We start from the raw sequence: 16,478 nt of genomic DNA, 5'->3' as shown, positions 1-16,478 counted from the left end.
GTGTTGTGAATTGTAATATTATGCAATATAATGATTATTAACCATTTCTATCCTTAGCCTAGGATTCAAGTCCAAGTTATAACAAGTGTATCAATTCTCTGAAGAACTCACGAATTATAGATAGAATATCAAATCATAACAATGGCGACGCGGATGTATGACCAGAAATTGACCACCAACATCGGATCCAACATCAGGTTGTGGTTCACCCAATTCGAAGTGTTCGTTAATCATCAACGATGCATCGTAGAGCCAGTAATTGAAGTTGTACCGGAGAACCTGAACGCAGATGTAGAGGCAAGAACCGCCTGGACTACAGAGCGAGACAGGAGAAACGACCGGAATGTACAGCTACAGTGGACTCAGATGTTGATAGTATCGATGGACGCAGCAATGTTCAAAAAAGCGTACCACTTCGCAAAACCAGAGGATATAACCACAACGGAGTACAAAGTAATAAAACAGAAACTTTGTAACCATTACTCACCAAAACCAACCAAGTTCGCTCAACGATACGCCTTCACCCGAATCTTTCAAGTGAAAGGAGAGCGTGTGGCAGAATACGTCGAAAGACTAACCGAAACTGCCATGGACTGTGAATTTGAGAACGAGTTGGAATCGAGAATGCTGGACCAATTCATAGCTGGACTGTGTGATGAAAGCGTGAAAACGAAACTCCTGAAGAAAACAGATTTAACATTAGCAACAGCGAGAGAGCATGTAGCAACTTTAGAGAAATCTGTGGAAGAAGCTCAATATATGTCGAAAAATAGTGTTACTGTCAGAAACAGTGGAACTACTGGAACTGTGAATAAGGTTTCGGATAGGAAATCAAAGCATTTCAGAAAAGAAAGTAGTTTAAAACCAAGAGGAGAAATGTACTGTGAAAAGTGTACATTGCGCAGTCATAACACAAAGGACTGTAAAACAGTATGCAGGAAGTGCAAAGAGAAGTACCACATTGCTAGAAACTGCACGGGTACTAAGAAGAACTATAAGTACAGAAAAGGTGATAAATCTCACCATGTTGAAGAATCTTCCGAGACCGATGAGAATGACGAGAGCGACGTCGAGATAGCTTTTGTTTGTGTTGAGGAGAAATCAGTAGATATGTTTAGAGTGAGAGAAAGTGAAAACGAATTGATTGAAATTGACAAATTTGATTATTCGAAGTTATTACCCTCTGATGATTATTCTGAATTTGACACAGTTATTGAGTATGATGATTCAAATTTAGATGCTTGTGATGACTCTTCTTCTATAGAATTGATTGACAATCAAGAGATTGTTGAATTCAATTGTAACCATACTTCCTCAGAAAAACTGTTAGTGCCAGTGAAACTAAATGGACGAGATTTGAACATGGAATTTGACTCCGGATCAAGCGTAAGTATTGTTAGTTGTAATGTGTTGTCTAAGGTAGGATTAGATTTACTTCCTCTTATACCTTCGGCAAAAAGACTGAGAGCAGCGAACAATGAGAGACTACCAGTGATGGCGAAAGCACAAGTCGACGTAGAATTCAATGGAAAGATGATTCCAAAACTAGACTTATTCATTGTGGAAGGAAAATGTCCATCATTAATGGGACAATCTTGGATAACCAGATTTTTAGGAGATGACTGGTTGGAGACAACACTGAAGAGATCAAAGACTGCTATTTCTTCTTGTTTTGATTTTTCCCCATGTGTAAGTAAGTCTGTGAATGTTAGTAATGTCCATGTTAGTCCTGTCGAAGTCCAGTCCTGCGTGTCCCTTTTACCTCTTAGTCAGAGACCCTCAGAGAGGGGTGAACAAAGACCCTCAGAGAGGGGTGATCAAAGAACCATGAACGAGGGAACAGTCACACAGAAGAAAGAAGTTCAGAAACCTTTGAGAAGTTTAGACGAGCTGAAAATCAGTCCTATTTTTGAAGAAGGACTGGGGCTCATCAAAGGAGCAATGGCAAAACTAGTGCTGAAAGAAGATGCTCAACCAAAATCGTTGGGTGTGAGACCTTTGCCGTACGCGAAAAAGGATCAAGTAGGGAAAGAGCTGACAAGAATGTTGAACGAGGGAACACTAACCAAGGTAGAGGGAGCAAGCCCTTGGGGAACACCTATAGTCCCCGTGTTCAAAGGAGAAAAGACTCGTATATGTGGCTCGTATAACCTTACTTTGAATCCTGCTATGGCAGCACAGCAGTACCCACTGCCGTCTATAGAAGAGTGCCTGAACAAAGTAACGGGAGGACAGCAGTTTACAAAACTAGACGTTAGAGCTGCATACAATAACATCCCAATCAGGAAAGAAGACAGAATACTGACAACGATTAACACCCATTTAGGACAGTTATTGTGGAATCGTTTACCCTACGGTATTTCTCCAGCAGCAGCCATTTTTCAAGAGACCATAGATCAGACATTGGCAGGGATACCAATGTGTTGTTGCAGAGTGGACGACATCCTCGTTTCCGGAAAGGACAGAGAGGAACACCTGAGAATACTCAACGAAGTTATTGGCCGATTGGAAAACCAAGGATACAGATGCAAGATGGAAAAGTCAGAATTCTTAAAAGACTCTGTGATTTACCTAGGACATGAGGTAAACAAAGACGGGATCAGACCCGTTAAGTCGAAAGTGGAAGATATGCTAAACATGAGAGCACCACGATCAGTAGAAGAATTAGTATCATTCTTGTCAGGAGTGAACTACTACAGGAGGTATCTACCAAACATGTCACAGGTTGTTGCTCCATTAGATGAACTCAGAAAGAAAGGAGTAGAATGGAAGTGGACAAAGAGACAACAAGAAGCTTGGAAGAATTTGAAGGAACTACTTAGCTCGGATGTAGTGCTGACTTTGTACGATCCTAAGAAACCGCTGAAACTTGACACCGACGCCTCTCCGACCGGATTGGGTGCAGTACTGTCACATACAATGCCCGATGGATCAGAACGTCCAATCGAGTATATTTCAAGGACTTTAACTGCAGCGGAAAAGAACTACGCACAAATCGACCGTGAAGCAGCAGCGATTGTGTGGGCTGTTAAACGTTTCCATTTGTACCTGTATGGAAGGAAGTTTAAACTGATAACCGACAACCAGCCACTAGTACACATCTTCAGCAAAAACAAGCAACTGTCAGTCATGACCGCAGCAAGATTAACCAGATGGTCATTCAGTTAAACAAAAATTCAGTTAAACAAAAATTCAATTTTATGCCATTTATTACAGAGTAAACAAGTTTACAATAAATCAATTTGATATTTAAAGGAATCCTAATTCAATGTGTAGTATGGTTGTCACTCTTTAAATAGATTAGATATAGGTTGACGGGGCAAAGGAGTGTGCGTGCTGTTCGCTATTGCTCACACCAAACGGCAACCTAGTAAATGTTTTGTATGGACACCGGTCTCCATCACGATACAAAATTAGGATTGTAGAATTTATTGTATAACTTTTAGTACAGTGGAGGAAGCGGTGTGGTGCATTAATAGAGTGACAGCCTACTGATTTAGAGTTGTTTTTATGTGTCATTATTTCTCATGGATTACGACTATGATATCTGCTACAGATCAACCAAAGCCCATGGGAACGCTGACATGTTATCGAGACTACCAAGACCACACACCCCAGAAGATGAAAAGGAAACAGAAAACGATTGGGTACAGAGTGTGGATATAGAAAATACAGGATTAACGGCTAAAAACATCGAATCACATACCAGGAAGGACTCTGTCTTATCAAAAGTTCTACACTACGTGAAGAATGGATGGTCAGATAGAGAAACAAATTTCACAGATGAAATGACCGCTTATTGGAATCGGAGAAACGACATTTCAATAGAAAACGGATGTTTGACATGGGGTTGCAGAGTTATCATTCCAGTTAAGTTAAGGACTACGGTATTGGACATGTTACACGCAACACACCTAGGTATCAGCAGGATGAAAACATTAGCACGATCTTACGTATATTGGCCGTTAATAAACTCAGAGATCGAGCAAATAGCTAATACGTGCACAACATGTGGGAAACATGGGAAGAGTTTACCAAGTTTGATTGAACACCCATGGACCAGACCATCAATGCCTTGGCAAAGAGTCCACATTGATTACGCTGGACCATTTCTCAACAGCATGTGGTTAGTAGTTTATGACGCTCATTCACGTTGGCCTGAAGTGGTAAAGATGAACAATAACACCACATCATCAGCAACGATCAGAGCTTTGAGAACCATTTTCAGTAGATTCGGACTACCGTTTGTTATAGTGAGTGACAACGGAACAAACTTTACTTCACAGGAATTCGAAGATTTCTTGCAGAGGAACAACATACACCACTTAAAGACAGGAACGTATCACCCAAAAAGTAATGGATGCTGTGAGAGATTTGTAGGAACATTCAAAGACGCGATGAAAAAGATGTATGAAAATTGTAAAGATGTCGACAAGAATCTAGCAAATTTCTTAGTTAACTACAGAATCACTCCGCACAGCGTTACTGGGATACCACCGTCTGAAGCACTATTTAAGAAGCCCTATGTAAGAACAAGGTTGAATCACGTATTTCCAGCAGATCGTGAAACGTCTGAAAGATTGAACGTGGATAAAGAACAGGAAATACTGAATGCCAGCAGAATCAGAAACCGCCAGTTTGAAGACAAGCAGAAAGTATATGTGCAACCACAGAACAAAGACACTTGGAGTCAAGGAGAAATTCAACGAAGAATCGGGAACTCTAACATGTACGAAGTTATGTTTGACGGAAGAAACGTGATTAAACACGCAGACCATATCAAGCAAAGATCAGTTTCGGTACTACAACAAGCAGAGACGTCGGAAAATGACAATTCTCCAGAAACTGAATGTTTTACTTTACCTAATTCTAGTACGGTTGTGTCGTCAGAACAATTAACTGAAGTTGATTTACCTAACACACCTCTCAGAACGAACGAACCAGAGTTAACTAACAATAACCCCAGTTCAGGTGAAGCACAAGAAACTAACCAAACTCGCAGGTCAGAGCGATTAGCTCTAAAACCTAAACAATCTTATGAAAAATATCGTTAAGATCAAACGTTAAATTTTTACACACAATTGTTTTCGAGTATTACACGAATTTTATACGGTGAATTTTTTACACAATATGTACAGTTAACTGAATATTGACAAGGAGTAAGAAATCCGAGAAGGACATTGTTTTTTTAATAATTTTGTTTCGTATAATTAAAGTATCGTGCATTTTTAAACCAGACTTGATTGATTATTTCGGGATCAAAAGCTTTGAATGTTCACGTATTTGAATGACAGAAGAGAGAGAGGAAGGATTTTATGGAACGCGCAGAACGTTTTAAATTTTATAAAGTAATTTATGTCCAGTACTTTTATGCGCGCTGTTTTTATCCTAACACGAGGTATTGAAAGATGAAGGAGGAATGTTGTGAATTGTAATATTATGCAATATAATGATTATTAACCATTTCTATCCTTAGCCTAGGATTCAAGTCCAAGTTATAACAAGTGTATCAATTCTCTGAAGAACTCACGAATTATAGATAGAATATCAAATCATAACAGTGAGTTACTAAAATAACCACTTATCTTTCCTCATACATGCAACCACTGCACTCCAACTAAACACATTATTTACCACAGTCCACACACCATACTCCACAGATGATATATTTATATATACACACAAACACACTAGTACCGAACAATTGCACTGTAAAACATGCTCACGATACACTCAAAATTAGAAATATTCGGCTCGTATATGAAACTTAGCGACTTACACTCAGTGTACACCCAGTGTTAACCAGTATTACACACTAGTAAATTCTACGTAACGCGCGAAAACAATAATTCTGTAGCGTTTTCATTGTCACATCTCACGTCGACGGGATTAAACGCGCGCGCGCGTAACAACTTATCTTACTGCTAACTCAGCGACTAAACACACAACGACTTTGACATTTGACAGATGACTAAACAATTGTGAGTTATGACGGACTTAACTGTATGGGTCAACTACTGAAACTATATTGTTTACTATCTTATTCATTATACTGGACATGAGATGACGAAGTATCTTAAGCAGCACTTTATACCCCCACTTAGAACTTGATTAGTCACGAACAATAGAATCATCAAAAACCAATACAATAAAACATCTTGATCAATAAATGCCTAGCAGCACCAGACAGCAGCCGTGTACCTTTTTCGACTCCGTGGAGTCCCTGATGGACTTTTGTTTACTTTTGTTAATAATCGGACCAACCTTTCTTTCTCGAAACATGTATCCTATTGTATTTCATTATAGTATTAAGATGTGAAGATATACTAGATATTACAACGAAATAGAGGTATACCAAATTGGCCCTTGATATGAACTATAACCGTGTTGATGGTTTTAAATTTTGTATGTTGTAAGCACTTTAGTTTGTGAAGCGTTTACTCCTCCCCCTCAGCAAGACAGCTAGATTATAGATTAATGATAATAATTGTCAAATGTCGTTATATATTATATAACAGTTATAAATGTTCAATAGTTGTAGAGCGACTTCAAGAGTAGTGGTCCACAGGGGTCCGAAAAAGCCGTACAGGCACTTGGGTCCTTATCCTTGTCACTAATCTCAATTGGATTCGGTTTACACAAAGCATGAACATTTAGACGTACACATTGACACGATATTTATTAGAAAGCAAAAAGTATAAAATAATACGTGCGTGCGCGGCTTGAGCCGCGCCGCATAAGAACGGATGCGTGCAGGGGCTGGAGTACGCTTGTATGTAAATTAATGAAATGTTGCATTGTAAATATTTAGAATTGACGATATATTTTGATCTAAAAGTAAATTTTACAAAGCTGGCTTTGGATTTAGGAAAGATTATAATTTATTTTTTTAAAAAAAACACGGATAATTTTAAATGTATTTCTATTTGTAGTATAATCATAAACAATTTAATCATGTTTTTAAGAATGCGCGGCTTTGGCGGCCAGTTATTGACTTATACATTAAATTGAATTTTAAATAGAAATGTGAATATATTAAAATTTAAAACTTTCAAAACGGAGGCTTATAAATATTATTATATTATGATTGTAAAATAAAGGATAAAATTTTAAATTTGTTTCACTAAAATTTGTTTCACTATATTGGAACCGTCGACGAGTCCAACTCGGCGCGCGTTTTGGTAGGTTGTAAACCTACAAGTGATTAGATTATATTTTTATTTTAAACTTTAAAATATTGTTGTTAATAAATTTGAATTGTTATAGTGCAGTGTAAATTAATTAAGTAAAATCTAAACAATTGCAATTTGTAATAATTGTATTAACGCAAACGGGTGATACTCGTAAAATGTTTTTTCCAAATATTATTCAGGACCGCGTCGACGAGTCCAACTCGGCGCGCGTCCTGGTAGGTTGTAAACCTACAATAATTGTAGTGTAATAACTATTTTGTATTTGTATTGGGTCGCGGTGCACACATAAGTTTTTTTATAATTTGCTCATCACAACTTCACGAAATCGCGGTAGCAATATTAAATATTTTATTACATATAAGGCAAATAACTTGGAAAATTGCTTTTAGTTAAATCGTATTTAATTGTATTTATATTGTAATATTATCTAACATAAACAAACAAGCCGCGCCGCGCATGAATTTAAAATGTATGCCTCTTTTAGCACCATATTTTTGTCATTATCATGCTTAACATGCATACGTAATATAAACAGCTAAAATAATATGCCTGCATGCCACTTGCATGTGTATTGTGTTAATTGTTATACAACAACTAAACAACTTGTAGTTTTTTTGTGTAAGTAAACAAAATAATTTCATTTCATTCACACTCGGAATTTGATTTTACTCCAACCAGAGCCCGCTGACGTTTGCAATACTAGCGTTACGTAGTACACGAAAGCCATTGGTTATTGGTTTGGTTAGGCAAATTGCTTCTTCATCAACTATTGCGTCACATAGACAATATATGTCAATAAGTTAACGGGTGATACTCGTAAAATATCTGTTCCATATATTGGACCGTCGACGAGTCCAACTCGGCGCGCGTCCTGGTAGGTTGTAAACCTACAAGTCAATAAGGCTTGAAACATACGCCGATTGTTTGTTGTTGATAGAATAATAATACTTTATACTGTTGTATAACAGAGTTCAGTACAGTACTATATTTTTTGTTGTAGGTCTTAAACTTACCGACATGTGCGCCAAGCTGTGTCTAAGTGTCTCGTTGTCGGGTCTTTCAAACAAATATATACGGGTATCATCCGTATGTGTTTACAGTGCACTACAATGTAGATATACATTACACAGAAGCATAATTTCGTGTAGATCCAACGGAATCCTTACACCTTAGCTATTTCCTTAGACCAGGCGAAACTGGTATTCATGCCTTGGACTTTGCTCTCGAAAACAACTTTTTTTCTTTAAAAAAAGAACAATGTTTATTTTAATCGATTATAACAATTTTACTAATAATAATAATTCTATACAGTTACATAATTGAAACAATTATGGCCCCTTATTGTGGGCCGAGTATGTGTCTTTATTGAATTGTCCTGATATAAACTTATCTGAGTGACTGCATTAAAATAATTTAAGGTGAGTTCTCTTAAAACTTTAAGACAATAGGAATAAATACTAGGACCTAATAAAATGAAAACAATTTTACTAGACATAAGAGCTATAACATTATTCTGTACAATAATGGGTATGGTGACTTGGACTATTGAATTGTTAAGTAGATTAAGATTAGTAAACATGCTCTTGCATTTTATCTATAAAAACTAGAAATTAGCTACACGGTAAAATGAATAAGCAGGCTGATTATGGAGAGAGCAGACCGTAAGGATTATGCAGCCACCAGGGCCACATGCCTACCCCAATAGTTCTTCTGGTTTATCAGCTTTTATTGTTATATTTATGAACCACAAGTCACCACACTAAGAAGACGTATATAATAAAATTAGTCAAGTAAATGTATCATATCAGTTTAAGAACAGTAAAAGTTAAGGATTTTATTTCCTAATTAATTGAATGGTGCAATTTTTGGTCTGTAGTTTATCAATGATAATTGATCTACTAATGAAAAGATGCCTTGTTGTAGTTTGTCAATGACGATTGAAACTGTTTGTGATAATAATCAAGATTTGAGTGTATGAACCCATAATTTGGATAAAACCTGTTGCCAGGTGGTGGTACCTCATTATTGATTATAATGTCAACACATCGCAGTTTCCAATATTGTCTTTAAACTGAATTACATGGCTAGTTATTATTTGAGTTATTACTTGATATCTATTTTTCTCTTCAAGTATGTTTCTGATCTATTAGTTTTCTTATTGGCAGCATGGTGAGAGTTTTGGCAGTTGAAGACAGTCTCAAAGACGATTTAGAAAATGCCCTCAACAAAGGCTTATGTTCAATTCTTATTGGCTCCATCTTTGAGGACAAGCGGTATGTTGTAGCAATTTTTCAGGTGCCGCTTACTGGTGACCTTGAAAGAGACTTTGAAGCCAGTGTACAACAATTGCAATATGCTCTGCCTGGTGGATGTTATCTCATTGGACTTATAAGCAATGAAAAAGTTATTTCACTACTGAATATAATAAGGAAGGGCAATCAAAAGCTCCAGAAATTGATTGCTGTTGATGAGCAGCTGTTTGAACCGTCTGTATTGTGCAGGAGTGGGAACAAGTTTGATGGCAAAGTATTAATTGATGGGCAGTTAAAACCACTTTCAACAAAGTATCAATCATTTTTCTCTTCCTGGAATGAAGTTTCTTCATACATTAACATAGATCAAACTCTAGTCCTCCCTAAGTTTGAAAATGTCAAACAATGGAAGTTGTCATTCCGTACAGAAATTTGCAGTATTATTAAAAACCTCAGCACCTGTAAGATTCATTTTAAAGGAAATACCTGTAAGGGCAACAAAAGTTACTTTGAGGACCCCGGAAAGGCCAAAAATGCTATTGGGAAAGTGCTACATCCTAAACTGATCTTACCGCTCACAAAGAACACAGATGCCTGTAAAACAAGTGTATCCATGCTTGTTGGATCACTTTACACACACATTTTCATTCCACCTAAGATGACAACAGAGCACACACGAGAGATTATGCTGGAAGACATTGCTAGGAGTCTTTATTGCAGAGCTGAATCATATTGTGAGTTTGCAGAACAGGAAATAGAAACAAGATGTGAGAACAGTATAGAAGACTCTTCAATTCGTCTCCCATACAGAGTAACATTCCCCATTGGATTGGTAGAATTAAGTGTTTACTTGCTCCAAGACGAGAAGATATCCCAAGCAGAACAAGTTGCAAGCGAGCTGTTTGATTTACAGCCCAAGAACATCAGAGCTCACGAGGAATGCAAGGAGTTGGTTAGTACAGATCGGGACATCAGTGATGACGAAAAGGACACCCAGTTAAGGAACATTGTCATGGCCACCTTGGGAGGAGTGGTAGCTTTGTTAGTATCGTTTGTATTTGTGTCCAATACATTTTCATTGTCGTGACTAAATTTCATTAACAGTGACAGAACATGGGTTGCTTTTTAAATTATAGTTAATTACAAACAAATGAGTTGTTAGGGAACTTGTAAATTTTCTCATAGTTTGAGATAATCAGTTTTAACACAAAGAAAACTAAAGCTGGGTTTTATTTATGGAAGATAATCATGTAACTGCTGTTTTATGTTTTAGTTTGGTATAATAATTTCAGACGATGTTAATTTGAATTTTAGTATTATTGATTGTTAAAATGAGCTGATTCTTTTGGGATTTTCTGTTTTATTCATAGTTTTATTCTGTGTTAGACGATTACTGAACCTGTTTTCAATTCTCAATCAAATACCATTAAAACCTAAAAGTAAAATATACAATACACAGGGTGTTCACTGTTCACGATTGGTGCTGATTTAAATATCTGTAGATAAGTTAATGAAGGAGCAATCAGCTATATTAAGCGTTTATTTGCTTTGTACATTTCGTATATCGTGAAAATATTCTCCTCATATTATATCGCCCTGATTGTTGCATATATTCGAAATTTATACGTCAAAGTTTTTATTTCTGAACTGGTTGTAACAACATTGCAACCGATGTGCAATGAAAACGAGTGCTAAATATCGCTGATTGCTCTTCTAAAAATTAACCTACAGATGCTTAATTATATCGTACCAATGTGAACCCCTGTACATGATTAAAATGAATCTGTTGCTAATATAAATATTAAATATAATATTATTGCTAATATTAATTTTAATATTCGGTCTAGGAGAGATAATGGGTCAGCCTTACGATGAGTTACTGTACAGCCTGATTATTTCTCAACTGAAAGATGACGGTTTTATCGAAGAGGCTGATAGTCTTCAGCGAAAAGTTGTAAGTGTTCATTTTACAATTTTTGTGATCCACTTAATATATTTTTTAAAGCTTTTTTACAGTGGATAATAATCATTTTTAGGTGTTTAAAATTGGTTTAAAGGCATTCTTATTTAATATGTCACAATATGATTTGGAAAAGCTCTATTCTTAGGACATATTTACTCAGCTAAAGTATGTTTAAAGTACAGTTTTAAGAGTAAAAACTAGTTGTTTGTTTGTCTCAGTCTTATATTTTATTTAAATCTTAATATTGGGTTCTTTGTATAATCCCTGTATAATATATAGTTCTTTTCACACTACTGAGCACAAGTCTCACTTAATAGTAATGTTGTAAATACCATTCATTATTATATCGGGTCTCAATAAGAGGTCTCGACTGCCTAGGCATCAAACCTTGGCAATCGGTAATTTACCTCTGGCCCGGAGTCAGCTGAACCTAGGGACCAGAGGATAAAGGCGTAGAGGCTGTGTGTATCTACAAAAGTGGTTGTTTTTACAAGAGACAGAACTTGCAATGCAAGGGAAGAAAAACGGGAGAAACAATCACAAAGTGTATATTATATAGCTTAGCAAATAGAGATTAAAACAATCCTACACTACAGTAAATGTTTATTACATAAATATATAAATGTTTATATTAATTATATTAATGTTTATTACATAAATATATAAATGTTTATTACATAAATATTCATTATTATTATTACTAGGGGTCAAAGCACTGTAGCCAATAAAATGTACATATTGCTTGATGTGAGTTGATGTCAACAGGCAACTTACATTGTACCCTGTCAGGTCAACGCCGTATTCAATATTGAGGCAAGCAGACAGCTAAGAAAGATTGTAGAAATAATGTCCATCACCAATGGAATGTCTTGGAGGAAACTGACCACAAACTCTCAGGTGAAATTTTTAACTTTAAAAATATTTAACGTTGCAATTAAGCTCATATTATATTGTAATCATTAGCCGCTATGGAACTTAATCATTTGGTAACATTACTGAGATTCCGTTAGGATTTAGTTTTGAAACGTAACAATGCAATCGCAGTGTCCACAAGGAGTCATACTTAATCTGAAGAGTGGAGGGGAGAGTCCTAGTTCGAGTAGTAGAGATGTGAATGAGGTGATTGAGGAGCAAGGTCCAGCTCCTAGACAACCTCTCGAGCCCAGGTTAGTTGGTATTGTTGTGTTTTTATTCTCATACTACAATCCTCATTTTCATTAAATTTAACCGCTTTGCTCCATTCGTTATAGTACCTAGCTACGCTTAATTGAATTGACCCTTGCCTTGTCTAAGTTCATTTCTATTTCAAGTTGTTTCACAGATAAAGTTAGGATGAGTTTAATGGATAGTGCATTCTGTATTTCTCTAATCTTCTGAATATCCTATTTTTAGAATCCAGCAACCCACAAGTTCGGGGATAAACACTTCAGAACACAGAATTGGGGAGGCCAGAGAACCCAGACTTCAGCCTGACAGTCAGTAAAATATTATTTTATATTTTCTTTACCAAAATCGAACATTGTCTTATACATTGTATTTACTAATTGAATTACATAAATTTTAAATATTATCCCATTGCAATTGTGATAAGTTTTTTTTTCGGAAAGATGTCTGTGTTAGATCACTTTTACTGTATCATGCTAGTGAAATTCAGTGTATTTTATTCCTTTTTTACAGGTACCCCCATGGAGTTAGTAACATCTGCAGCTGAACAAGATAATCTTAATAAAGAGGAGGGGACCGATGAACAGAAGTGGAAGAAGGAAATGGAACATATGAGGTAGGTGTTAACACTCAAATCAATCTTGGGAATGTATGATTGTGATCACAAGCTTCAAGATTGAATCCTTTAATTTGAACTACAGCAAAATTGCTATAAAAGACTAACAAGCGTTATCATGGTCAGGTTTGATTTCAAGCTAAGCAGGAAAGTTGACTTCAAAATCCACAACTTTGATCCACTTAAAAAACGAAGTGTGGTGGAAGAAAAGAATGGTCAAAAAAGGATGAAGGGATCTAATGCTGCACAAGGTAATATTCTAGTATAATGAATGATAACATTGTAACTCTGTTTAAACTTTGGATGTGGATTGTGGCTCCAACCAGAATATCTTACTATACAAATCTCTGAATTGTCGACTAACTATTAAACATGTGATTCTTGTACAGGTAAGTTCTTCCATATCAAGATGAGCAAGGACTTCACCCCGGAGGAGAAGAAAGGACCGGTAAGGATACAGAATCTGACTCAAATAGTCCCAGCTCAACCCTCCAGACCCTCTACAACTGAACCTGACGGGAATGACGGTCAGAAGGGAAACTTGCAGGACTTCCTTCAGAAGATAACCATCCCCATGGACAAGCTCAACTGAGAGGAGCCCATGTTTTGAAGTTTTTACTTTTTCAAATGATGAGAAAATTAAGGATGTTACTTATACTGTTGGGAGGTTTACGTTTTACAATGATTACCTGGACGGACAACTGTTGATCGAGTTGAAAGAATTAGTTAATTAATTAATTAGTTAATTTGATAGACTCCATATTGTTGGACTATCATTATTAAATATTATCGAGTAGCCCAAGTTACCAAGTAGTATGAGCGCAATTGATTTAACAGTAGTATAGTAAAATGAACGTGTCTAATGTGACAACGTGTATCCTAATATAGACTGACAAGTCTAAAATTCTTTCCAATACCTAACCTCCCCCAGACCTTATCCAGACCTCATCTCTGACTAATTACTAATTACTAATTACTAATTACCAGATCACTGACCTCACTGCCTTTTTCGAGTTCTCGTCCCGTTCCAACGTTCGATCACAGCGTGTCAGAAATACATGGCAATAGTTACTAGATCTAAATTCTGTTTTTACAGTTTGAAGTAGAGTTGACATGAAACTGTCGGTGATTGAATTATAGGTTGGAGACAGTTACACAATCGATTTTAAATTATTGCTATCCTCACCAATTTATCTCCCGAATTTGCAATTTTGATTTAATTTATTACATGATTGCTTTATAGTTACTTTTAAAGATCAACTAACTACGTAAAGTTACGAATGATTAACTTCATTCGGATACATAAAGTTAAATTTAGGGTACATCAACCCGTTTGAGTTGCAATATTTTGTCAGCTCTGCTAAAACTACTTAAAGGTAAAGTATGTTCTCGCGTTTACAACGATAATTCAAGTTCTTATATTAATTGATTTGAAGTGATTGTCAAATTAGTTTGAACTGTAGTATAGACAAGTTAGAAAATCAATTTATTCAAAATCACGTATTTTTATTGTTTTTATTGTCCACGATACATAACAATGCAAATGCTGCTTCCAGAAACTAGCAAAGATGCATGCTTTTAAATTGTAGTGCATACGTTCTTTGACCGTTCGGTCTTTGAACATTTGTCACAGACGAAATTATCATGTCACTACGACTCGTACTGTTTTGCTATAGTTGATATTCTTATTTCTTCCGTTTCGTGTGTTCTAGCAGATCTTTGACTAATTAATCGATAGCAGCTTGTGATTTTGACTGATTGATATGACAGATGGAAAGCTGGTTGCTCAATCAAGATGTCTCATTATTGACTTGACGGATTTTGTTTTAGTTCTAGTTCGGTGGTGTAGGGAGTAGTGTAGCACCCTCAGTCCCTCACGGATGTACGCTGAATGAACTTAATTCATTGATTTGTCCGACAAATTTTGTCGACATTATTCCTGCTGTCCAAATATTCCACTTAATTCTGTCTTCAAAGTTGGATTGTTTATATTAGTATGGTTAAAGGTGCAATCCCGCCCCACTTAGTCTCATCTGTAAATATACACACCTATCTTCTTGTATTTCTACAGATATAACTTCTCAATATCATCGCTGATTGGAAGTCCTAATTGATCCGAGCAAAACATCGTGCACCGCCCCGGGGTTAACCCGATCTTTTCATCAATTAATAATAATTAGTACCACGTTAATTAACTATTCCAGGATTTTATTTCGATACCGATTTCGTGGTGATGAGGATTACCTAATTGCAGATGGTTTAGGTATCAACAATTATATATAAATATGAGATCCATCCCTAATCCGTATGTATGCTCATTGCTCTCTCTCTTGTTTATTTGTGGAGTTCAATGTTTTGTTCCGTAGATTTGTGCCGCTTTCAACTTCTTTAGAATTGTACTCTAATTCGTGGTTTGAGTCAAGTTAGTCTTTATCATCTGCAGAGGTGTGGTTTATCAGTCGGTTATAATTACAGTTGGTAATTTTGCAATGTTTCATCGGAAGTTTGGGAACGGTCTAACCGTCACTTTGTTTTGTAACAGTTGCTAAACGAGAACCTCCCTCGGCCTCAGGGTGTCTGTTTTACAAAACCAGGATGCACATGAACCATTTAACTATTGAACCTGGGCCCTGTTTAGTTTTCTGAAGCAGTACGTCACGGTTTTTACACCACAAACTACTGTTGTTAAACATTAGCTGAACTAGTTGTCTTATGATGCAATCTGTGCAGCTGTGTACTCAATGGTTTAAGGTGCACTCAAAGCATCAAAGCCCTTATTTACTATTGTGGAAAAACCTTGCTTGCCAACATCTCCTCTCCAGGCCCTGGATGCCCTGTCAAGAATACCTGCGTCTGAATGGTTGATCTGAGTCATGTGACTAGAATAGGCCCATCTCATTGGTTATCCCATGTCACGCGATTGTTCGTATAGTAAGAGATTGGCTGGCTGAATGATAATGACTTCGTTGACTGGATTTTCAGTATTTAGCATGCTGATTGATTTGATAAGTTCTCGTCTGAAAAATTGATCAGCAGTTCGGTCAAGCAAGATTTTCAAATGCCTCATTTTTGTTTTCTGTCTGAGAATTACTTGCTAACTTCCACGCACATTGATCAGACATCAGTTTGGTCTCGCAATCACGCCAAGACACGATTACGATAGCAAACTGGTGAGATCTGTGAACATCCAGACGATTCCTCACTCGTACTTATACTCGTGATTTATACTTGAACAAGCAATGTCTTGTACAACACTCGTACTTATTCTCGTGATTTATACTTGAACAAGC

The 16,478-nt window shown here is 36.5% G+C and overlaps 3 protein-coding genes across 4 annotated transcripts in view; 2 read left to right on the top strand and 1 right to left on the bottom strand.

Annotated features, from left to right (window-relative positions):
• Positions 1 to 16,478, bottom strand: part of LOC134820423 (AP-1 complex subunit mu-1-like) — a 111,816-nt gene that overhangs the window by 17,458 nt on the left and 77,880 nt on the right. The gene's annotated exons all lie outside the window — the stretch shown is intronic.
• LOC134820429 (uncharacterized) overlaps positions 1 to 16,478 on the top strand; it is an 81,056-nt gene that overhangs the window by 41,387 nt on the left and 23,191 nt on the right. The window lies entirely within an intron of this gene.
• On the top strand, positions 11,297 to 14,690 carry LOC134820430 (uncharacterized). The gene is made up of 7 exons (XM_063830814.1): positions 11,297 to 11,399; positions 12,198 to 12,305; positions 12,453 to 12,574; positions 12,801 to 12,883; positions 13,086 to 13,188; positions 13,315 to 13,439; positions 13,578 to 14,690. The coding sequence occupies exons 1-7, from the start codon at positions 11,301 to 11,303 to the stop codon at positions 13,778 to 13,780; spliced, it is 843 nt and encodes a 280-aa protein (XP_063686884.1). The 5' UTR covers positions 11,297 to 11,300; the 3' UTR covers positions 13,781 to 14,690.

The sequence above is a fragment of the Bolinopsis microptera genome, chromosome 9 (genome assembly GCF_026151205.1).
Source record: "Bolinopsis microptera isolate Bmic1 chromosome 9, MBARI_Bmic_1.0, whole genome shotgun sequence".
In the NCBI taxonomy this organism is placed as follows: domain Eukaryota; kingdom Metazoa; phylum Ctenophora; class Tentaculata; order Lobata; family Bolinopsidae; genus Bolinopsis; species Bolinopsis microptera.
The sequence above is the reverse complement of the archived record's forward strand: the minus strand, read 5'-3'. Positions and strand labels throughout refer to the sequence as shown.

Coding starts and splice junctions, on each gene's coding strand:
- LOC134820430 (XM_063830814.1), top strand. CDS start 11,301: ATGGGTCAGCCTTACGATGAGTTACTGTACAGCCTGATTATTTCTCAA. Junction 12,575..12,800: donor AGACAACCTCTCGAGCCCAG/GTTAGTTGGTAT, acceptor TCCTATTTTTAG/AATCCAGCAACCCACAAGTT. Junction 12,884..13,085: donor ACCCAGACTTCAGCCTGACA/GTCAGTAAAATA, acceptor CCTTTTTTACAG/GTACCCCCATGGAGTTAGTA.